The sequence below is a fragment of the Macrosteles quadrilineatus genome, unplaced genomic scaffold (assembly GCF_028750875.1).
Source record: "Macrosteles quadrilineatus isolate MER2022 unplaced genomic scaffold, UCM_ALF_1.0 Scaffold_7__1_contigs__length_78375512, whole genome shotgun sequence".
NCBI classification, from domain to species: domain Eukaryota; kingdom Metazoa; phylum Arthropoda; class Insecta; order Hemiptera; family Cicadellidae; genus Macrosteles; species Macrosteles quadrilineatus.
In genome coordinates this window covers 67,960,182-67,985,729 of record NW_026542600.1, presented here as the reverse complement: position 1 = coordinate 67,985,729, position 25,548 = coordinate 67,960,182, and the positions used below count along the sequence as shown (strand labels likewise).

The 25,548-nt window shown below is 33.4% G+C and overlaps 1 protein-coding gene across 7 annotated transcripts in view; it reads left to right on the top strand.

Annotated features, from left to right (window-relative positions):
- The window catches only part of LOC128998507 (optomotor-blind protein), a 92,802-nt gene extending 85,121 nt beyond the window's left edge, over positions 1-7,681 (top strand). For 6 of the 7 annotated variants that reach the window (XM_054424678.1, XM_054424675.1, XM_054424673.1 and 3 more), the window contains 2 exons: positions 4,217-4,450; positions 6,478-7,681. In XM_054424678.1, coding sequence (XP_054280653.1) covers positions 4,217-4,450; positions 6,478-7,103 — 860 coding nt within the window. In that variant the 3' untranslated portion in view covers positions 7,104-7,681. The remainder of the gene's footprint in view (positions 1-4,216; positions 4,451-6,477) is intronic. The other variant, XM_054424674.1, reaches the window with a different exon arrangement.
- The last annotated feature ends 17,867 nt before the right edge of the window (positions 7,682-25,548 follow it).

Genomic DNA, 25,548 nt, shown 5'->3' with positions numbered 1-25,548 from the left:
GCACGGGGATTTCATTCATTCTGAATATTTATTACCAACAAAAATCTAAATGTTTTAATATACGAGTCTATTATCTCAAATTTAATTCTATTTCAATTATCGAAAATATTTTCAACTATTAATTTGGTGTATGAAACACTTAGAGTACAAATTAATCTTAAAATTTTCAATTTGTTGAAAGTAATTAAAAATTGTTACTGCTAAAAATCATATCAATATTTTTTTGGTTACATTAAATGCCCGGCATGATTATTTTGCCAACTATAAATACTAAGGAATTTAATAATGATATTCATAGAATTAATAATTTTTAAAAGAGAAGAGAACTATATCCAAGAAGATACTATAGACGAAAATGATTATATATTTCTACATTGAAGATTAGGAATACTTTCTTCTATCATATATTGAATATAAAACAATTAATTAAAGCTTAAGTGATGGAGATATGAAGACAGGTTCGTCAAGAAAACAAACCTAATCATGAAGTATTTTGTGGAATAATTCAGAGAATTGAAGTTAGCCGCGAAGATTTAGCAATTACTCTAGTAGAAGATTGCACGAGCTAAGAGGGAGTTTAAGTAAGTCACAAAGATCCAACACTTACTGATGTAGAAGAATTGATAGGAAACGAGAGGTTTGAAGTTAACCATGAAGGCCTAACTATCAATTAAGTAGAAGAATGGTTAGGCAAAGTGCCTATGAAGTTAGCCCTGAAGGCCCATCAGTTGTAGAAGAATGGATAAGTAACGAAATGTTTTAAGTTAGTCCTGAAGATATCTCACTCTAGTAGAAGAATGGATAGGCAAGAAGAGATTTAAGGCTAGCCCTGAAGATCTAAGAGTTATTCTAAATATAAGAAAGTACAGACAAAAAGGAAGTTTTGAAACCAGCCAAAATATACAACTACTTTCTGAACACGTTGAACTGGATTTGTACAATATTAAGTTATGCTTGCTGTAGAATTTGATATAGCCTATTCTCATTTTGGATCTTCTACGATAATTTCGGATAATTTGTGAAGAAGCTCTCAATTGATTCATGTCATGTTCAATACCTTCATCATCGCCTTCAAGATGATCAATCCTAATGAAGAATATTCTATTGAAAAATCTAACTTTTTAGAAATTTTATTTTGTGATTGAAAGTAACTCCAACATAATCCCAAAACCAGAAATTAAAATAAGAGTGCTTGCACATCATGAAGTGCCTTTTGTAAATATGTGTCGTTTGGCATTTTCACGAATTACCATTATTGGAAAGTCAGTATAAAAAAATTTATTTGGTAATTACTAATTCTTTTTCAAAATAAATTATTTACGCTCAAAAGTGTTATACCAAATTTGATACAATTCTTAATCAACGTTAGTCAGGTTCCAATAAACATTTTTAATTATTTAATATTTATTAAGAAGAAAATTATTACAATATATATGTCTTATATGCAGAAGTTTTAAATCCTCCTGTTAATATTATTTATGCATTTGGAAGAATTTACTTAAATAAAAATCTGTTTTTTACATCAAGAAAATATTGTTTTATATTTGTTTAAACATAACAAAGGGATGTGCAACATAAAATATAACTTTTTCTCAACATAAAAAATAATGCAACAAATGTGAAAACCCTAAAACCATTAAAGAAGAGCAGGAAGATGCAATGCAGTTTCTTACATTTTAACGGCCAGAAAGCAACAAAAGTCAAGAATAAAATTCAAACCATCATTAATAACATGAATGAATAGACCAAAGAAAATGTTAGTACCATCGAAGATTGAGGTGAAGCAAATTGTATTTGACAAATATTTAGTGGACAATGTAAGCCATCTGAAGTGACGAGGAATCTATAATTTAATTGTATGATTATTTAAGGACTTCTGTGACTAGTTTATTGCATTGGAATGGCAAGTCAACTTGAAAATATTAGCCGTCAAGTAAATGATGAACACACTTTGATAAATTTAGAAGAGCCCATCTGGACTTTATTCAAGAAAGGATTCAACCAAAGAACATCAAATCATTTTTTAAAAGTCTTTGAGAATGGTTTATATTGTGACGCCTTTCAACATTGCCGAGATGAATCTTTCCAGTACTAAGTGAGAATAAACAATTTATACAGTCCATGATCGTTAGCTAATCTCCAAGTTACATATGTTTTTAACTGTGAATACATTTGACGCTTTATATCCATCATAAAGTATTTGAGATACGGAGGAATCAGCTCCAGTTACATTTAAAACATCAAATCGCATTATGAGGGGACATTTACATGATCTTAATTGTGTGTATTCTGTTCCTTCTTCACTCACAGTCAAACAAGCCAAAATAACATTTCAAAATCAAGAAAGGTTATTTCTTCGATGCATTGCTAAAACAATTGAGAAGATTATTCGGTGTTTTTATTTACATTATTAACATCAATTTGAAGAAAATCTGAAGAAATATTTATCAAAATTGTTTTATCATGCTTTCTGAATACTTGCTTTGAATTAATCTATTGTTTCTACAGAACTATAAAATTCCAAATTTAAAAGAGCATTCACAGGACATTTAGCTTATCATTAACATTTTTTATTAACTGTTTCTTGTCCAGTAACAATTTAGATGTTCTTTCTTAATAATTAGTTATGATGCGAATTAACATTTTATTACTTTTGAAATCAAGCAATAATTTTTCACTTCAAGGCGAAAAAATATACATTTTGGGACAAGCATTTTTTGTTGTTATGCCTATAATTTTCTTTTAAATTTTACTACATAAAGCTATAATGAATCGATACATGGTTCCAATATAAGCATGTCATCTCTACAAAACACAACCGTTCATATCCGAACACCGCATCCGAGATCTCGAAGAATCTTCATCTACAATATCGAAGACAAAGGACTCGACGAATTCTATGGAAGTGGAGACCTCCAATATGGACTTAATGGATGATCCACGAAGGCTATTATGCATAAAAAACCAAGACGATTATCTTCTTCAACTCATCAAACCAAGATTATTGATTGCCGAAGAGGACGAACTTACGGAAAACAAGGACACATTGAAGATTATGAACATTTGAAGTTTTAAAACTACTTTATCTTTATCTTTGAACTTTAAGCATCACAAAATAGCTTTCTGACTTTGCCATTCATCATATAACATTTTTAAAGTTTTATTTTACAAAAGAATTTTAATATAAAATGTTCAATGTGATCTAAAATGTAATCACAACATGCATTTTAAGAAGAGTTCTCTACACAAATCATTTGGAAAAAATATAATAAATTTGATCATGACAGTAAAATCAAGAATGAAGTAGTTTTTTCTATCATTTTCACTTATTTTGTTATTTAATTTGAGAAATCATCAAAGAAATAATGATTTATATCACTATAAAGAATTGCATAAATCCGAAAATGCGCTTTTGAATCAAGATTGAAGTTGTGCAAACGACGAAATGGAGGCGCAGAGGGGACTCCATAGGCACAAGTATGTTTCATTCGTAAATAAAATGACATAGATAGATAGATAAATACTTTAATGCTGAAAGTTAATAATAATTACTTAATTTTGGAGGCACAAAATTTCATTTTACGGAGTTCAGATTTTCGTCCTTGGATCTAGTCGGTGGTGTGTATTTTGAACGGGTGGTGAGCTGGATTTTAGCGTTTTTGTTTTTGTTCTAAATATATACGGACCTTGGTCCACAATGCAAGATATCGGTGGGTTTGGCGGCCATCTGTCCAATATGCATCCACCGACCCCTGGCCATGGCTTACAGATCTCGGGCGAATCTCTGAACTCAACGATGTCTCGGCCTTCAGGTAAGTCGGGTGCAGGCTTGGGGGGCCATCAAAACATCTTCTACAACCCATTTTCCTATTATCTGTTCAAATGTTGGTTATTTCAACGTTTAACGTTTGAGTGTCATGTGTTCGTGTTGAAAATAAATAGACTATACATTTGGTACACTTACGAGTAAAAACGGAACATTTGAAAGAAGCAATCGTTCAATACGAAACGATATGTCTTATAAAATTAAATAATTAATAATTAATTAAATAACAATGTAATAATTTGTTCAGAACACCCCTCCCTGGTTTCCACCCGTACTTTACCCACACGACGGCCGAACACCGTGAAGGAGATTCTAGGTGTAGAGTTAATGTTGTAGGGTTTAGGTTAGCCAGTAATACTCGTCCTATCGTAAGGTTCTAATTCCTCGTAGCGTGGTTGTCTTTATCCGCAGCAGGAGACCCGATGTTGAGCGAGGAGACGATAAGACGAAGGTTGGCTGCGGCACACCATCCTCTTCATCCGCTACCTCTGCCGCATCCGGCGCCACCTCCTGAGCCGGACAGTGAGCCGGAGAGTAGTTGTAGCGACTCCGGGCCTTCCACTGCCTTCAGGCCGACGGCCTCCTCCCCCACCGCCGACTCGCCTACCGCCCCTGGACCTTCAGGTTAGTACCAGTAGGATGAGTCTTGTATTTCAAAATTGTGAGCTGAAAGAATTAGGAGACGGCCAACGTCTACTTTCTTACATGTGCATTGCTAAAGTTAATCTGCTGGTGGTCGTCCGGCACTTTAGGGTTATGATAGATATGGTTAGTTTGGGTAAGGTAAGGTAAAGATTAGTTTACCTTTTCACTAGAGGCATAATAAAACCCCCAGTGGATTGTGATTCGGCGATTTATTGGTCAGTTTCTTGTGGTAAATTCTCTCTTTCTTCCTCTTCACCACCCCAGTTCTACCCTATCTCCGATTCCCACTAACTTCCCCTGCAACGGAGTCCCACCTCTTCCCTTATACTACGGTTTTCATCTTCAACTCCTCCGCATTCTCAGTACAAGAAACAACTGATAGATCAACCACGTTTGAACAAGATTGGTAGTGTATACAACTCTGTCCTACTCCCAAAAATTATAACTTTGATTTTAAAAGGGCTCATGAGAATATTGCGCTATTTAGAGCACCTCAGTGGGATATCCTTAACTATCTGCTCACTGATACCTCTCGAAAAAATTTAAGTAATTACAAATATTTAAATATTCGTTATGGCCTGTATGTGTATTATCAATTATCAAATTTTTATCACTCCTGAAAGACTTGTAAGAAAATGTAATCTGTTTATTCTAATGACATTAGCTTTTTTATATGATAGCACGCGGCCTCTGTCCAATGCTTAACCTCCATTTAATTTATCTAGAATTAGTAAAATATTTTGCACGTTTCAAGAAACCACACTATTGCCTACTGGAACTTGACAGAATGAAAAACAAGCAAAGATCCCGATTGAGATCTAACACTTGTTTTCATAGAAACATTTATGGCGGGCCGGACACATGTAGTGGTTCTAGGTATTTTAGAACCGGCCACTAAAATAAGGAAATAAAAGATAAATCCATTAAAGCGAACCGAGCGGATAGCGCTATTACAAGAATCAGAAATGCGAAGAATCTGGTTAACCCGTAAACATTCCCGAACGTGGGCTAGAATCAGATACAGCCAACAATTAAACATCGACAACACTTTGGTACATAACCTCCAGTCACGCGCGTTACTATTCTTGGACTATTTTATTGTTACGGCTATAATTCTACTTTGTAAGTGACATGCTTCTCCTTTAATGAAAGTGAAATTTCCAAGTTCGGCTTTTCCTCAAAACTATTGCAAGTACTTCTATTTTGTATCACTCATAATAACGAAGGGAAATAAAATCGTTTGGTTTTGTAATTCTTATATACATTCCATTTTACTTTTGAAAATTCAAACAATTAGTTTTGGGATTTAATTACGCATAATGATGACCTTTATCAATAATATTAAAAAACGTAAGACCTAATTGTGTGTATTGACCAATATTTTGTTCGCTGTTTGATTCGTGGTCTCCACGTTTGCCTCCCCCATACAATTCACCCAGCCTTTGTAATTATGGTGAGTTGATTATCAACCCCACAAAACCAACTAAACGTGAACTACCGAATAGAGAGAGGAATTGAATGTTATTTCGTATAAATACTATAAAGGTTATACAATATAAAACCATGGTTTAGTGAACTAGAACTCAGGGGTCGATTGGTTAAGGATAGTTGCTTGATATATTTTGATAATCGAGTCTGAATCGTATAGATGCAAAACCGCCAAAATATGTAAAATCCTGCAATTTGGTAATGTTAAAAAACTTCTCTACATAAGACAAAAAACGCACCACACTTAGAACTAGTCAACTATGCCAGCCAAAGCCTAGGCTCTCCAATGAAGGTCGCATTATTGGCTAGTGGTTAAGTAATTGAGACGTTGTATTTCATACAACATGATTTCAATAATTTGTCTCTATCAGTTGGTCAAGGTGGTGGTTTACCAAATGCGAACAACTTGCAAGATACTGTGTTTTTTACGCTCGTAATTATTTTTCTGTAGTTACTGTAGATTATGGACTAAATGTAGACATTGGTGGATGTTTTTTAAGATAAAGGTTTGTCCACAGGTCAGCAGCAGGGCAACAGCGACTACCCTTCACCAAACATCTCAGTGGGACCTCCTATACACCCGCCACCTCCACTACTGCCCTACCTCGGCTACCATGGCCTCTACCCCGGGGCCAGCGGGGGCCATCCTCTGCTGGGCCCTGGACACCCTCTGTCACTGTTCGGGGCCGCGCATCACTCGCCCAGTCTCCTCGCCTTCAACACGCTCGCCCTGGCGTCGCAACATCCCTTCTTCAACCACGCAGCGTACAGCGCGGCCGCCGGGCTCAGCCCACATCCGCACTCGCACTCGCTCAAAGCCGCAGCCCTCGCCTCAGGAGTTCACAGGTTCGCTCCATACTCACTACCCGTGACCCCACACTCGGTGGTCGGGGGATCACCACTGGGCAGCGCGTTCGAGACAGTCACTCCAGGCACGACTAGTCCGTCGCTACAACAACCATCGCCTCCTCCTACCGCGTCCCCAGACGCTCCTTCCTCGTCGCCCAAGCCAGCGGACACGGGGTCCACTGCCAGCGAGCTCAAGAGCATAGAGAAGATGGTGAACGGACTAGAAGTAAAAGCTACGGCCCACCCCGACCTCCTCAACCACCATCACGTCAAGTGCGAAGACTCGAGTAAATGAGAGGCGGCCGAGGGAGGCTTCATCGTCGTACGTTGAGACTGATGCCTCCCGTGTACATACTCTGTACATACGCGTGTACATAACTACGAGTGTACATACCCGTACTGTACATACCCGGCCCCCAACCCGTTATATTATTGTTTATTAGTCGATAGCTTTAAATGCACAAAGAGATTTGTATTAAACATAAACGTGACGGAAAGAGTGTTTGTCGTAGGATGGAAACTTAGCAATAACGTAGCTTCTCGCCAACAGCCTGTGTAGTGTATATTACTGTATCATTATTGGTTAGCATAGTCCTGTGCTGAACTCTCGACCGATATATCTATGTGAATACAAATATACAGTATAAGCCATGTGTATTTTATCTCCTGCGTTCCTTCGCGTACAGTCGTGGTTGCCTCTGTGCCGTTATAAGTCATTCGTACCTTGAAGTTGAAGCCATGTACCGAGTCACAAGCAGATCAGGTACATCGCGTTATGTGTTCCAACGAATTATGATTTAATGTTGTAATATGTTTGTATTATGTTGTACAGTCTCCTAAATTCTGTATAATTCGAAAACACAGTTTATAATATTATACAGCCCTTAAATGAATCTATTTTTATTTATTTCCTTTTTGTTTACACTTCTTACTCTTCTTACAACCATCACTACCATTGATAACACTGGATTTACAAAAAGATAATGTTTGTTATTAATGCAATATTTTGGCTAAGTCTGTTAGTAATGTGTTCAGTTTTTTAAATACCCATCACTTCTCTTCACGCTCTTAATTTTGTTTTTTTTATGTTTACGATTAAGTAAACAACTTGAAACATTTCAAATCCAGATGTTTCACATGGCTTGCCAGTGAGTGCTGTGAAACAATTTTTTTCATGAGATAACTACTATTGGACTACGTCTGCCAGCGCCTTGGTACAACAATGGGCCCTGCTCCGCCATGAGGTTCTCAAACGTTGGACGACTCTCCTCCATACCATGGTGGAAGTAAATACTTCCATCATGCTCCATACTGCCTGATATTACTTTGTCATTGATTACAGAGAAGTACCAATTTAATAAATCATTCGTATGTTTATTTTACAAACATATTACCGAATTTATTTTAAGAAGTCTTACTTATTCACATTCAACTTTACGTTAAATGTCCATAGTTTAGCATTAACTAGCATTTGTTTTGCATAGGGAAAAATAGAAGTACCCCCGCAACAGCAAACCTGCAGAAGGTCTACAATTGAAATAGTCTTCCATATAATGGACAAAGGATGAATGTAAGGATTTAATCCAGTTAACTGAGTTAATGCAATAAAGGTGTCTCTTTAAAAGTATTTTACTGTAATGCTAAAGTATTATCAACAAACACCATTTAGCAACACCACCTACTCAAAATATCTTTTAATGGCTATAATACATGTTGGTGTTTGGATTCAAAATTATATGCTCCGACTTTGAATATTTCATGTGCAAGCCTTTTACTACCCATATACATGATTCTTAAACAAGGATAGCTTTTTACCGGGAAAACAGTGTTTACAATTTGAACCTAAAGAGTTTTGGTAAGATAATGGCGAGACAAATAACATGATAGTTTCCTAAATAGGAATCTGTATAATATCCGTATCAAAATATAAATCAAGACATGTATATTTTCTACAAGGTATGTCTACCATCTATTACACACAAGGACAGTTCTGGTTTCTCTACATAAAAACAAGAGTTTAAATCATAAGACTACCGAATGTTTCAACATCCTTTATTCGTGTGGATTAGTTATTCATTGATTAGTATTTCGTGCTAAATGGGTGGATATAAAGTAAAGATTATCGTTTTAAACCACAAATTGAAACACTGTTTCTTTGAAATAGCTGTTAACGGTTATTCAGGGGTCGTAAACCTGATTTATTGATGTTATATTCTTATTAAATGTGCTATGGTAATGTTATTTGTCACACAGATCTCATAAATATTTTGTGTGATACATGAATTAGACAATATACTTCAAAATCCGTTGAAATTAATTCTATTACTGGTTTATCTTGTAAAACAAGTCATTGTTACTACAATAACTATAATAAAGTGCAGTTCTAATATTTTAGTATGGAAAATACTTTTGTTAAGTCATTTTCAAAGATCCGATCAATGCACACAGCTTTCAGGTGTTTACCAATAGTAGTTTACGCGCGTAAAGATAGTGTTAACGACACGAGTAGAAAATTTAAGGTACGAACCTTGGTGAGTGCCTTAAAAACGTCTACGAGTGTCGTTAACACTATTTACGCGAGTTGCGTACTGCGTACACTACTTTACCTACGACGGTGTTTTAATTACTAAAAATTATTACTGATAACTTCTTAGAGAGGTTATGTTTTTGTTTATAACCTCTAATTGCCACTGACATTGATGCAACGAAACATTGTATCAAATACTAATTGCACCAATCAACAATTAAATTGGCCTAAACAGCTGATTAGTTGAATTTCAAATCATTACAATTTTGCTTCTCCTCTCTCAATCCTTGAGCCTCATTGGTCCGTTACCCGTGTTGTTATGAGTAAAACTACAGTATGCTGTTATGAATGTAAACAATGCTGTTATGAGATACTTTTCAATTCTAAGAACTGTACTGAAACGGCTACTTTAAAAAACGGTCGTAGGTAAAGATATTTAAATCACGTAAAACTTTGGTGAGGTAAGTGACAAATAATGTGTTTTTACATTATAAAACGTGTAAATGAAGTGTCAATCATTTCTCTAAAATGTACGAGTAACTAAATAATTTAGTGAAAGCAAGAAATCGTAAAAAATACTAACTTTTACAGATCATTAGACACAAATGTATGTGTTCTATAATGACTGTAGGTCATTATAGTGATACAAAGGTTTTAAATTATATAATCAGAAAGTTTACAATTTTGACCCAATTTTAATTTTAAAGTCAATTTCTGGTTAAGAAGACACCACTAACATTATCATGAAAAATTGTGAAAGGCGTAAATGTTAAGGATGTCCATATTAAAATGGATAAGAGGAACCATACAACGTACTCCTGCAATATTTTCCCACTGCTTACATACAACTAAAGTTGTCATGTCTTTTACTAAGAATACCTAAAAGTATACTATTTTTGTCTTCATATGTACAAAGAGAATAATAAAATATTCAAAATGAGAACATTACGGTACTGAAAAGAGAGATGATTTGTAGAAAAACTACATAATTAATTTCTTCCTTAACATGGACTTGTTGAAAGGTTGTGCAGTGTAAAAAGTACAGTGGAAATCATAAGAACCGGCTACAATAAAAATGTGACTTAAAAGTACGTCATGATCTAAAGGAAAAACAGTTGTTGTGATTCCTTAATAAATTCTGTAGACTATACTCAGTTTTGCAAATATTAAAAATGTCAACTTTAAAATCAAGAAAATTCCGTTAAGAATTATAACATGTTTTAGACAAGTTTCCTAAATAGATTTAAAGTTCTAAAGGAAAAAACGTTTGTGAAATTCGTTAAATTATGTAGTCAACAGGTTTTGTAATATTGAAAATGTCTTGAAAATTATGAAGGAAACTCATCAAAACTCACAAACATGTTAGACTTTGAGCCACTATTTCTAGTTAATTATATGAGGTAAGTCGTGAACAACAAATATTGTTAAAACATGAAATCAGCTGTTTCATTGTTATATTGTTGTTAGACATCATTATTATGGGACAATCGACATAATATAAGACTAATTTGTTTCTCGTTTGCAAACAGCTGTTGGTAATATCGTACCTAAAGGTAAACAAGATACAGGTTAAGTCAGCCATTACAACACTGTGACAATATATCTTGTTCATATTGACTGTGCTAAGTAAATGCATGCACTTAAAAATATAAGGGAAAAATTAATACAAACAATCTAGGCAATTGCTATTACTAACGTTGATTGTTCTAGTGAGCTTTATTTCAAGTGAGCACTTTTCAGGCAATTTAACAATATGAATGATTGTGTTTATTATGAAACAGTTCAATATTTACATGGAAACACCAAATAAGGCAATGTACAGTATTAAAGGTGATCTACATTTATAGCTCTAAAAACTTTATTTACGTTGCCGTATCCTGTATAATTTGTTTATGCAAACAATATATTTCAGTATTCAATATTAAGGTATGCTTTCTACATTATAACACTTAGAATCACCATGTAAATTGTCTATATTTGAATGTTAAATTCAATAATTAATCAAAATCTACATATTATATCTCCTAACTATTTTACCAAACCATTTATCCCACCTATATAGTTGCTCAATTTTCTAGTAATATGTTTCTCACCTAAAAGCTACCATGAAAGTAACGTAAGCTAAACTTGTATATACAACCGTGATTCTTAAGATGTTTAAGTATTTAGTTAAGGTGTTACAATTAGTTTGTACAAAGCACCTAAGATGTGGCATATTCATTACTTTCAAGATCCAACTAAAATTAGTTTATAGTATCCATTGAGTCGTGTATTTTTTGGAATACTAAATTTACTTCCGAATTATTGTATGAAGTTTTTGGTTTACACTCTTACCTTCACAACGTAAAGCTCTAGAAAAGAACTGTGTTAGACCTTAGTTTCAACCAGGCCTATAGCGTTGAATATAACACTATATTCAGTGACAACATCATAATCAATTGGTGATCGGTGGCATTTTACCCCTCAACCGATGCCTACCACTAGACCAGTTCGCTCCCTTAAAAGTTATATATGGAATTCTTTTATAAAGTATAGAAATCAAGCACTGTAATATTGATAGGCAAACGAATTAGTTAACCGGTTAGCTTCCTAATAATTAAATATCACTAATATTACAGGTTAAGTGTTTTTACCGTACATAATGAACCAATTGTTTCAAAATTAAAATCTATCAAATGTTCTAACTAACTTATTTAGGTAAACCTGAGTGAAAATTATAAATCAAACTTTTACCGCTTCATCAAGAACCAGTAAATAAAACATGAGGAGTCAAAATCTAGGTTCATTACCAAACGGAGCCCAAGATTGATTAGCCTCATGGCAAAGAGTGAACATGATTGAAAACTTCCAACACGTGTCCATGAAAACTTTGAGAATAATACTGGAAATATTAGTTAAATAACAGTTAAAACACTATCTATTATTAGATGCAAAACTAGTAACACAACAGTTTTTTTTTGTTTTTTTTTGTTTTTTTTAGATTTGTTGATTGAGGATTATCAATGAAGCACCAGTGTGTGAATTAAAAGTCAAATATACAGCTTTTTATGTTTTATCCTTTATCCTTACGTAGAAATTACCAAAACGTCATGGATATAGTGTATTCATGCATAGATAAATTTCTAGTGCTCTGCATTTGTCTTAAATTGCATGTTAAAATAGTCTTTGCTGAGCAATGTTCAACTATAAAGGATGTATATTCCCATTCTATATGACTTTATTATTGAAACATCAAATTGATACTCGATTTCACAGTTACGTGAACGTACTTTGGTTTGAATAAATTTCCTGTAAGAAGCTATTTAATGTTAGATGTTAGATTCGCCTATTGGGTCTGATGATGATTGGAATGTCCAATCGAAATCGATCACCACTTAGCAACTTTTACATGTATTTACCGTCTTGTAAGTCAACAGTATAAGTGTAAATATATTATTGCAAGTTTTATTAGACGTATATATTTCTGTATTTTTCATTTAATGTTAACTTTGCTGTAATTCCAATTACAGTTGTGGTAAGTGCACAAAATCTACACCATTTGTGACTTAACCTAACCTCCAATATTATTTTAAAATTGTGTATTGTTAAATGCTTGATTATTCAATCCACTATAGTCCAAATTGGGCTCTCTATAAGTTAGGTGGACCTTCAGGTTAGATGGTTTCCGAACCACAGGGCAGATGGCTAATATATTGGTGGTTGGACATATTTAAACTCGGGTCACAGGATATAAGTCCTAAACACTAAAAGTTGAAAGTTCATCTAATTGAATTAACTTGCTCAGTATCAATTATTTGGTAAAGTTGATTGAATAAAGGATTGTGGTACAGTAAAAAAATAATAGATCATGGATGATAAAGGTAAGATGGCACTCCAAAAGTATATTCAGAATGTTAACGATTTTTTGGGAACATTATCATTGTGAGTTAGGCCTACATTACTGTTGTAATATTACTTTCAGTGTGCGAACGTGGCCTTTAGCTATAGGTGATTAGTCCACATAAGCTTAATTGTTGTGATAAGCGGATGGTTCAATTATTGTAGTTATCACATACTTGCCCGCATTAAGTGCAAGGACCAACAAAGTAGTTGCAAATCGTCACCTAATGTAGACTAGTAGTACAACAATCACTTAGAGCTGCGAGTGTATTTACAAGTAGAGAGCACTTAAGTCACAGGAATAGACAGTATAACAAACATTCTCTGAATATCATGAATAACTAGGCACATCGTAATACTACATTATTCTATTGATATGTTGTTTAAGCCGGCAAATGGTAATAATTGGTTAATTTTAACGTAAGGTAGGACAAGCCATAAGTAATGTGTATAGCAGAATGCGAAGGTGGGACGGGGAGTAAACTGGTATGATAGTAGATCAGAGCTTTGGTCCCTGAGATCCCAGGTTCAAACCACACCAATAAAGCCCCGTGTACACGAGGCTAGTACTAGCAGCTAGTTGATTAGCGCTAGTAAATTCGCTTCGTGTAAACGGTCTACTAGCGTAAAAAATTACTAGCGCGCTAGCATTTTACTCGCTGATAGTTGTTTTGAACATGTTTGATATTACTAGCGCTAATAAGTGGAGGAGCTGGTCACGTGACCACTAGCGCTAGCAAACTAGCGCGGTACTAGCGGGGCATTTGCACTTCTGCTAGTGCTAATCGCCACTCGCCACACGCCGGTGATCAGTTTGTTGTTGTGTGTGTTGTTGTGGTTGTGTGTTAAGGGCCAGTTTGTGTATTGTAAAAAAGGAAATGAATCTTCTGTTGCCAAATACCTCAGAGTTATTTGAAGTTTAGTTTTTGGCGTTATAGCCTCTCTCATGACAGTATAATTTTTCTTAATCAGTGGAGTGATTAGTTCCAACAGCTCTTCAAACTTTAAAGCATTCATTCTCAAAAACTTAAAGTACTCTGTAGGGTCTTCCAATGCCAGTTCTCTTAAAAGAGAATTGGACGCACCAAGAAGTTCTCGCCTCCTAATCCACTTTCGAACCCACACAGATCGTCTCTTTTTATTAAGTTCATGTTCACACAACTCTTGTACACCAATTCTTAAAATTTGGCTAAAAACATTTCGATTTAAGGGAACAGAAGACATTTTGTGCTAAACTGAAATGACTATTGCGACCAATGAACACTTAACTTCTACATGACTAGCGCTAATAATAAGCGCTAGTAACTAGCGACGTGTAGATGGGAATTTTCGCGCTAGTGTGCCCAGCTAGTGCTAGCAGCGAATACTAGCTGCTAGTAAACTAGCTACGTGTACACGGGGCTTAAGACACCATGTAACGCTGATTATTCCGTGACCCTCTGGCTAGCTTAAAGTAATTAGTATAACGGTTCCGGGCTGGATTGTACTAGGATATATCAACATGCTATCGAATCTCAGTTGTAAAATGTTATTGTGTTAATCTTGAGATACCAAGTTACAATTTAACTAATTTTGTTTATATCATATACAGCATACTTTTTAATTTAAAGCTATTGACACTACTTACTAATGCTTTCTTCATTACTTAGTGCATATTAACTTTCCTTACTTTTCGTTACTTTGTATAGGTAATTTATTTTTATGGCTAAATTGTTTAAATTTTTTCGGTACTTTCCTGTTAAAGGGAACATTCATTATTATCGATGATTTTTTTCTCGATATATCGATATTAACAAATTGAAACATATCAGCTGACAACTACGATAAATGTTGTTCAGTATCAACAAACATTAATGAAATTAAACTGTTATAAAAAAATAACCTAACATAACTAACCAAACTTGCTGTAACATTTAAAAATTCCGTGTTTATAACTTGCCTTTTATATTCAAACCCAAACGGAATTTTTAAATGGTACAGCAAGTTTGGTTGGTTATGTTAGGTTAGCTTAGAACAGTTTCATTTCTTAACCCATAACAGACTATTTTAGCCTAAACAAGTTAGTTGTTGTCAATTTGTAATGGATCGGAAAACAAAAATATCGATATATCGAAAAAAATCATCGATAATAATGAATGTTCCCTTTAACAGGAAATTACCATTTTTTCTTTCAAATGAAAAAAAACATTGTCGTCATTATTTTAATCACAAAACATTTTATTTTATTTTCTTACTAAGCCCACACAAACTATACTGAAATACTTGATAGTTTATAACTAACGTGTTGTGAGCATAATTAATTCTATTGTTCAACTTGAACTGTGTAATCTTATTTTTTTTTTGTTTTAAAGCTACAACCTTTTTTTTACATACAAACTAATACATTTGAGAAAATATATAAAACGTTTCATTTGTTAAAATACAAATTATTATGTTTAACATTCCATATAAATCAGTTACAAAATGTTACCTAATTTACAAGTTATCAAATGTTGTGCATAGCATATATAAATTAGTTTTAAAGTAAAATCCCAATTTAAACTTAAATTACAAAATATATTGATTTAATATATACATTTGTACCAGTGCATATTGCGTAATACATACCTGGGTTGTGTTACGATTACCGTAGCGCCTGTTCAAGATAGTCTGCAACTTGCTGCACACGGTGACACTCTGACGGCGTTTGGAGTATTGAAGGCGCAAATCCGTTCACTGCTGAATCAGGATAATTCGTACAGTACTTAAAAATATAGTAAGTATATAGAACGGATAAATAAAATATTGTTAGTGACGTATTTATTTATATACAAACAACGTGTAGTAAGCTCAGGTATAACTACTGAACAGGAAAATAAAACCCACCCAATATTATTTAGCTAAATAAAGAATTTACTAATAATTTAACCTCAAACGAAACATATTGTTTCTATGTTCTTGTTTATATAAAAATTATTTAATTTATATGTATTGAAGAAGGAAATTATGAATGTATTTAAATATAATGACCAGTTAGACTTTGTTTATGAATCGATTTAACATTTTGAACATGTTTTATCAAGCATTTTTAAGCTTAATTTATTGTACTTGGGTGAAAACTTATAAAGATATGTTCATCAGACCCGCACTCTGAAGAATATCTTTAAAATATCAACACATTATGAACATTTTAATTGTTGCACATCAGACCTATGTTTAAAGTGTATGATTTAGATTTACGATGTTTCAATGTTGGTAAATCTAAAAGGTTCCGTATTCTCGTATCAAAAAGACAATAGTTATTTGTATAACTAGTGAGCAAAGTGGCACTTTGCTGCACACAAGGAGGCGAGTGCGGAATGATCTCGAGTGCAGCAAATGCCTTTTGCACTCGTTTTACACATTATATTTTTCCTACAGTCAATATAAAGCATATAAATAATTAGTATTTCAAACACTATACAGCACGTTTTTAGGTTAGGTTAAACCCAAGACATGAACGGAATGGGAAATACTGCACCAGCTGATTGTAGTCGTAGTCTCTTTAAGTGTTAGTTATTTTCAAGAGTACAGGCATAAACAGTAATAATCAGTATAAACAAATAATAAACAAGTAGATTGTTCTTCAAAACGTACGACAAAGTATAAACCGTGCGACAAAGTAGTAAATGCAGCAATTAACAGCTTTCTGTACTTTAAACAGTGCAAGGAAGCCAACTTTGTCGGGTGACAGTAGGAAAAAAAGATTGTTAGTGTTTTGGGAACTTAAGGTTACTCGTCAAAATGTCAAGGTTAGTTCATCGTCTTTATAATTAATTTATATACTTTAATAACAATATAAAACAATATTGGATTAATGAAGTGAGTTTTAAAAATAATATGTTTAAAACTAGTATTATATTTTAATTCCCATATCACAAAGAATAACTTATATCATCACTTGGTGACAGAGTTTAAATGTTAACTTTAACGGACAGTTTTACATCGTACTATAATATTAACAAAACTTTTTACAATGTAAACATTAAAGCATATTTGATATCCAGTCTACAAGATCAAAATATTAAAATGTGTAGTTGAATTTAAACTGTTTTAATGGTATATGTAGGCTACTATATAAAATTACGAAATGAGTGAACCTACCTACCACTACATACTACTATAATGTATCATTATATTAGAAAATTCTTTGTAAAAGTACCTGTAGTTGTAAGGAACAACTAAAAGTCATATAAAAGAGATATTGTTTTAAGTATTAAACCTATGTATTAAAAGAGGCAAAAAAATTCATTTTGAATCAATTTTTCGACCTATAAAATGTGAGGAAAATTTCAGACACCAAATCAAAAACAAAACGTTTAACATATTTAAAATACTACAATATATTGCTCACAAGTTTATTAAAGTAACCATAATAAGCGGTCAGTCATACACTAAAATTAGCTTAAAATTATTTCTTATACACCCTAGAGGCGTTTTTATAACTCCATTGGGAAAAATATTTACTTGCTTAGACTTTTTTAATTGTAACATCAATCTCGCATCTTCCCATATCTAGAGGAACATCAGAGTAGTAGCCACTCACTACAACACGAATAATTTTACATCGACGGTTATGAAAATAATCAAATAATACTACAATGACCAAGATAAGACGTTTTTTGGGACTCAATTTTATGTACCGTCTGCCTATTCACTTATTTATTTAATGTAGGCATTTATTAAATATCACCTGTTCATCAGGTTTTAAGCTATAAAAAGGTCCAGGAATGGATAGTATCTTGATGCAAGGTTTTAAATATCATGTACGAATTAAAGCAAGACAAACAAAGTACAATGAGTTGTCTTTATTTTAACTTGAACTATTACTTAATCATCTTCAAAATGGTTTTCTCAAAATAACTAAGCAGAAAATTATAAACTACTATAGAAGAATTGATTTATACATTTGGTTGACATTCTCTTTTTATTTATCGCTTCGATAAGATTACTTGTTCAGGGTTGAACAAATCATAAAATGAGAGTTCAACTAGGCACAAGATATTCTTCCTTATGCTTGAAGACTAAATTATGCACTTTCAAGTCTTGCAAGATCTGTATGATGATAGTATTTTTGTCACAGGTTCTAAGGTGTCCAAAATATAAATATACTTTCTCTAAATGTTTTTAATTGGATTTAGTTTTTCGTATAAAGAAAATACATCATTAATTTCTCATAACAAATCTTTTGATCGAAAAGTGCCTCAGAAAGGTTGCTGTATTATTGCATACTCTTGTGGTTTTGTTTATGTTTGTAATTAAGTAATCTTTTTTCTCAATAAATCATTTGTTTAGTGATTAAAATAACATAGTTTGTCAAGGCTTTTAGGTATTAAAATTCAAATAGTACAAATATATAGATTTTACAATATCAAAGTTTGTTTTGAATATTTCATAACTATTCAAACCAATAATTAGGTCTTGAGTAAAGAAATACTATTCTCAAAGAGAGAAACACTTTTTATATCTGTAACTTTTTATATGGGTTTGGATCAGATGTAGCATTGTCCTCAAGTTTTTAAACCAAATCTCCACACACATGTTGAGATTTCTATAGTATTTCAACATATGCTATTTTTCAATGCTTTATGTTGGCAATGTGTTGAAATAAAAACATATATATATGTGTTAATTTAATAATACAAAATTTGACTTAAGCATCAACAAAAAGTGTCTTCTGGTTTACATCAACCTATACGATTTAAATAAAAATAATCGTGAAATAAAACTAAATGTACAAATCTATTCAAGGACCTCTAAAGTGTGAACCAGATTCAGATTCAGATTCTTTATTTGTCACAATACATTTTCCTCCCCAGCACAGCTGGTAAAACAGGTGACATGTCAACTTCTTAAAAACTAAAAGCAAAATATACATGATACAATTCTTTTGTTGGCAAAAACTTAATCAAATGCCTTAATTTTATATACATATTTACATCATATTACAAAGTGTCACATAAGAAATCATTTACACAATAGTATACTTGGTTTAGCAGCAGGGACTGAACTTCTTTCTTAAACTTATGATCATTATCAATATTCTTTATCCTGTTTGGTAGCTCATTATATAATTTTTTCCCAAAATACTGTGGCAACTTTTCAAAGGAACTTAATCTATGAACAGGAAACTGGAAATCACTTCTGTTCCTAGTCTGATAATTGTGAATGTGTTGATCTTCCATTAACATATTAAAGTTAGATTTGACATAAAACAGACATTTACGAATGTACATAGATGGTAGTGTTAAAATTTTGAGTTCCCTAAATATAGATTTACAGGATGTTCTAGGTTTAGAATTTGTCATGATTCTAAGATACTTTTTTTTTGTAATTTAAAAACAGACTCCATACCCGAACTACCTCCCCAAAGCTCAACACCATACTGCATTGAAGAAGCGAACAATGCATGATATACAATCAATCTCGTCTGTAAGTCAGTAATTTTTTGCAGAACAAACATTTGAAAACAAAGGGAATTAAATTTTTTTATCAAAATATCAATATATGTTTTTCAGTTTAGTTTTTCATCAACCTCGAGACCCAAGAACTTTGTTGACTTTACAATAGGAAGGTGATCATCATTTAATATTATTTTATTAAGATTTTATATACCACAACAACTACACACCACAACAACAATTAATTCACACATTGAAAAAAATAGAAACTTTGGGACGAAAAGACCAAAGTTTTAAGTTTGCAACGCGAGTTAATGAGTGCGGAGACCGGCGACCGTAATCGTCATTTTCCTTACACCGTCGATAACTAGCTCCCTTTGCACTCAAGAGGACACTCAAGAATTCGCACCCGCTAAAAGCGTCTTCCCGTCTCATTCACCGGTCAAAGTGCTCGTATCGCCAACATCTTGTTTGCTGTAACTAGCATCATCATGCGCCACATTCTCCCACCTTGCACCCTACACAGCATCCGAGGAAAAGTCAACCTATTTTGATTCCTCTTCCTACGCATATTTTCCATTACACAAATTCCATCTTAAAAATTTGGGAAATCTTCTCATGCGATATTCTATTCTCGTCTTTCACTCTACACTCAACATGGAATGAAAAGTCTGTCTATTTTGATTCTACCACTCTGAAATTCTCTGATTCAATCCAGGCTATTCATATGTTCCACAAAAAATCGGTCAATGAAGTAAGGTATATTAGTTCATAACTAGGTCACCTTTGTGTATTAGCAGTATAGTTTGTAGTGTGCCAAATAAAGGGGACCAAGCTAATGTAAGGTTAGAGCGTATGCTTCCGTTCCCAGGACCCCGGGTTCCAATCCCACCAATCCCCAATGGATTTAATCTATTTGATAATGCTACTTGATAGTGAATGTTGTAAATTCTTCCGGGCGTTCAAGGTTTAAGGGCTTTGACTGGGCTTTGGTACGGGCTCGTTTTAGCGAATTTCCCATATAGGGAATAAGCTATTACCGTAGGTCTCATGGTAAGACCTGGACCCGGGACCGATTTACTTTTTCGTTTTGAGGTCCCCAGAGGCCAAAAACACCATCCGTTCAAATTCATATATATATGTGTGTGTGTCCGTTAGTGCGATAACTCAAGCAAAAATGATCCGATTTTGATGAAATTTTGTATAAACGTGTAAACATACATTTATTCGAACGAGTTCGCGAACCAGCATGATCGGACTATGGGAACAGGGGTTTATGAGGGGTTTTATGGGGTAAAAATGGGTTTTTCTAATTTTTCACCCTGAAAACATAAAATTTTGCAATTTCTTTCCAAACCATTTTGTAGAGCTCAAAAAAACAAATAATTTACTATATAGAAGCATTGTTGTATGCCTGATGGTTACGGAAAAAAATGCCAAAATAGTGTAAATTTAAAATTACCATGTTATTCTTATGGAGAATAAACACACTGTTGTAGCTTGCTCGTCTATAGACATATTTTAATGAAATTTTTGAATTTTGTTTACTTCATACAAAGCTATCAATATTTCCATAAAAGCCCCTATTTTCTTTCCTGTCGCAGCAAACCTAAGTACTTATTAATATTAATGATATTTAAAAAGGAAATACTGTAAATCTGACAATATTAAGGGAATAATTTAGTGGAATTCCAGCCAGGTAGATGGAAATTCGCTTAGTCTGCAGGTTTGCTGCGGCGGGGGTATTTAGTTTTACTTCAGGCTACGCCTAGATGTTGCGGTATTATCCTCTAGATAAAATCCAGGTTCATTGGCGGGATTTGAACCTAGGACTTCAGGGACCGAAGCCCTGCGCTTTACCATTAGACCAGTGTGGACCCGGGGCGTAAATGTGGAACATATTAACAAACAAGTCTCTACTTATTTCCTACATCTTATTTTCTATCAAAAAGTTAAGCTTACACGCAGTAAACCCACGCCCAAAACGGTATATCTATTTAAAAAAAACTAGTTTTAAAAATATACATATTTATACCACAAATGTAATGTATTGAACGTTTTGTATGTTCAGAATAAGCTTATACATATTTATATCCATTTAATTTTATCTACTAAAATGTTCAACTTTGAAACGTTTCGTTTATAAAGCAGTTATTTTCCATATCTATTCATGTGTATTTATAACTCTACTCTTCTATGAATATAATCATTTATCACATAAATTGCAGAAATACTCATTCATTAGGGATCACCTCGATGCCTTTCACCTGTAGTATATTTTATATAAACATTTGCTTTCCTGTATTTTTACTATATTAGTGTTAAATTTACTATTACCAAGCATTTTGTAAAGGAATATTTGGCATGAAATAGGGAAACTTACTTGGTTTTAACTGAACATTTGTGATATTGTACCAAATATAATTGAAATCTGTATGTTTTAAAACATCTCGCTACAATATCAATGTATAATGTAGTGTGGAGTGATACATTGAGTTAATTGTGAGAGTGTATGAATGTTATTCTCTGTAAGAAAAAGGTATGGGAAGAGTCCAATAATATGTATAGAAATAAAGCACTGATTGAAAAGGAAGATTAAAGTACTGTTTAGGTGATTGATGTGACAACACGATGAAGAAATTGTTCTTTATAAAGAAATAATATTGTGACAAAGTGAGAGTGCGTGGAAGAGAATAATTAAAAATAATAGAATAAAGGGAAACGCGTTTTTTATGAGATACAGAAGGTTGTGATGATTTATGTAAAAGTTAGGCACATTACCATAAAGGTAAAGGTAAAGGTAAACATAATGGGAATGTTTAAGGTAAAGGTGTAAAGGTGGTAGGCGAAGTAAGATAATGTGGTAAGTAGAGTAAAGTAATGCTAGGAAGTAATTGTAGTAACCTGGTAAAGTCTATGTGATACAAATCGTTAAAGTTTTGCCTTTAATGTTTGATGGAGTCCACTTCAATGGGCCTTTTAAATCCTCTCTTGTAACAAAAGACAAAGTTGTTGGTCAAGTCGTAACGTCACAAACAAGTTATCCCAACTATCACACTAGCATATTTAGTACTAAGCTTTTACTGTATCCCTTTATACGTAGTAGGCCTATACGGAGACAGTCTTGTTTTCGTCAACATTTTAGATTTTGAGAAAATTAGGTTTCTAGCTGATATCTGTGTGTGTGTGTGTGGACGTGTACATAGCTACAGGTTACACTTATTGTCCGATTTTGACGAAAATTGGAATGTGGGTATTGTACTAACCAATGGTAGCTCCAAACGTGTTTTTCTTCTTCTGAAAGTCAGATTTTTAACCGACGTTATCCCATTAAAACCTATTAATTAACGGGAAAATCTGATTTTAAAAATATAGGATCTTATGGTTCATTGATGCTTTTAACTTCAAATAAAATAGTAAAAAAACCCCATGCTGTAAAAATTACGGTTTAAAAGTCATCGTAATTTGTAATTTCACCTATGAAATATCATAGTTGATCAACCACTTACCCATTATAAGGATTGTTGGCAAGCTAATGGGAGAAAATATATGTCAGATTGGTGATTGATCCCGTTTATTTATAATTTTAAAACACCGATGGTGTGCTCAATATAAGACATATTCCAAGTACCCGAATAAATTATCCTTTCCTAATTAAGTTGAGCAAGTGCTGTAAACACATTTAAACTTTATTTACCATTAAAAGTGAAACGTCTACAAGAACTGACAAATGGTCTAATCTCCTGGAGGGAACAGATTAATCAAGACTCTGGCATGCAAGTCTCAAAGTTATCGTGAACAACGAGTCAAATTAAGCCGCTTCACGTGGCGACCCAGACGCCAGGACGTCACCCAATAATGACAAAACAAAACTAAAGAAAGGTGTTTAAGTGAGTGAGGGTTAGGCACGATAAGGCGACCAGGCTTGCGTGATCCTTAATTCGGTATTTTGGTTTAAAGTCGCGGCGGTTGACACAGGCTATCCAGATGGTCTGTCCCAGGCTCGTCAGGGAGGCTACCCCGCAATTTCTTATTCCCCTCTTCGTCCTCAATCAATTTACGCGAGTTACGTGAAGCTTTTCGGTCACCAAAGTTTCATTACAGATGCAAATTAGTGCTTTCATTTCACCGTAAATGTTAGGGTTTCCCTGTCACTGTTGAAATTGAACGAATTCTGGGACACGAAGATATTTCTGGAACCTGCAAAATTAAAGAGCAGATTAGACATTGATGTTGTAAACGGTGTATTAATTGATTAAGACGTTTTTGTGTTTACCGTGTGTCCAAAGTGTCCCACCCCCTGTTACTTTTTTTATTAATAAAGATAAAATTATAATATTCAGGGAATGTTTATTATGAAAAAGGAAGTTTTTGGTGTATGTACATTTTCACCCCTCCGACCCAAAAGGGTTAGTTTAGGGGTAAGACGAAATTGTCAAATGTAAACCCTTATAGAGTTTTACATAATTGTAAAGGTAATAAAAGAAAAATAATGGTGCACACTACCTGTAAAAAACGTGTTTTTCTCAAAAGAGAGAGGGGGGATTAAAACATTGAACTGTCATAACTATTGATAGGAGTGACGTAGAGACCTCTAGTTTGCGCAATTCTTTGGGGGTTTCATTTGAAACATTTATCTTGCCCCCAAACTTCCCCTTTTAGGGACACTTCCGAAAACACTTCTTTTTTTGACCATATAAACATTCCCTAAATATTATAATTTTATCTCCTCCTATTAATAAAACTATAGCTATTAATTAATTAATACATTATTAATAACTATTATTATAACTATAAGTAAAAAAAATACATGTGGGGGTGGGACTTTTTGGACACACGGTATAAGGTATGAATAGCTATGTTAGCGTTTTATCTGACAGTAAGTATTTTTTAATGCAATTATCGATGGCAAAAAGCTCAATCATTGTATTTCAATTTCTGTAAACTTTCGGAAAACGCAAAAACAAGATTTCAAACATTGAGGAAAAAATTGATTAACACTATGTATACCCACAAAAATATATAATATTGCCCAATGTTATACCAGTTATACTGTATATGATAGTTGTAACCATTCTGAGCAAAGCTTAACTATTTCTGCCTAGTTAAATTAAATATTTAACGAGGACGGACATACTATAAGTGTGCTCTTCTCTTAAGTTCCCAAATATTGTATGTCCACCAGGAATTGGATCCAATATGTTTTATTTAGTGCTCAAATGATGTATGTCCTCATATGCAATAAGTGTGTACTAGGCCATTTAACCTTACAGAATACCGATTCTATGAAAATAGGACATACAGTGTCTGTGCACAGCCTAATCTTCTCTTCATCAAAACTACATTATTTTTAATTTCACCATGACAACGTGGTATTTTTGGTTGAACATACAATGTTGATACAGGTGGAAAGAGCTTATTTCCCCCTTTAAATTGATACCAATAACTCGGTTTGAAAAAAAAAATAACTTCTTGATCAGCATTGTACGTGTTATTAAATTTACGGAAAATTTAAGTTGAGAGGAGTTTTTGTTGGATTAAAAAAAAAAAAAAATACAATGGTTGTGCTTTTAACTGGTAGCTGCTTTTATTAACGGTTATGAGCTATATATTTGACTAAACTATTTAAAGATTATCTTTAGGTTGTCAATATATCACATTCATGCATAGCACCCATATGCAAAATCGGTAAACACTCTAAGCTACAGACTACACCCGTGGTACAATTTTAATACAGTTTTGTATGTGGACACTAATCCATGGTATTTCCAATCGTTTTTTAAATCTTTGTTTTAATGGTGAGTTACCCATGAAATAACGGAAAATCGGATTTTCACAAAAATTGTAATAACTATTTATATATTTTTAAATATAATTTGATATGGTATTTTAACTCATTTACACAAATGGTACAA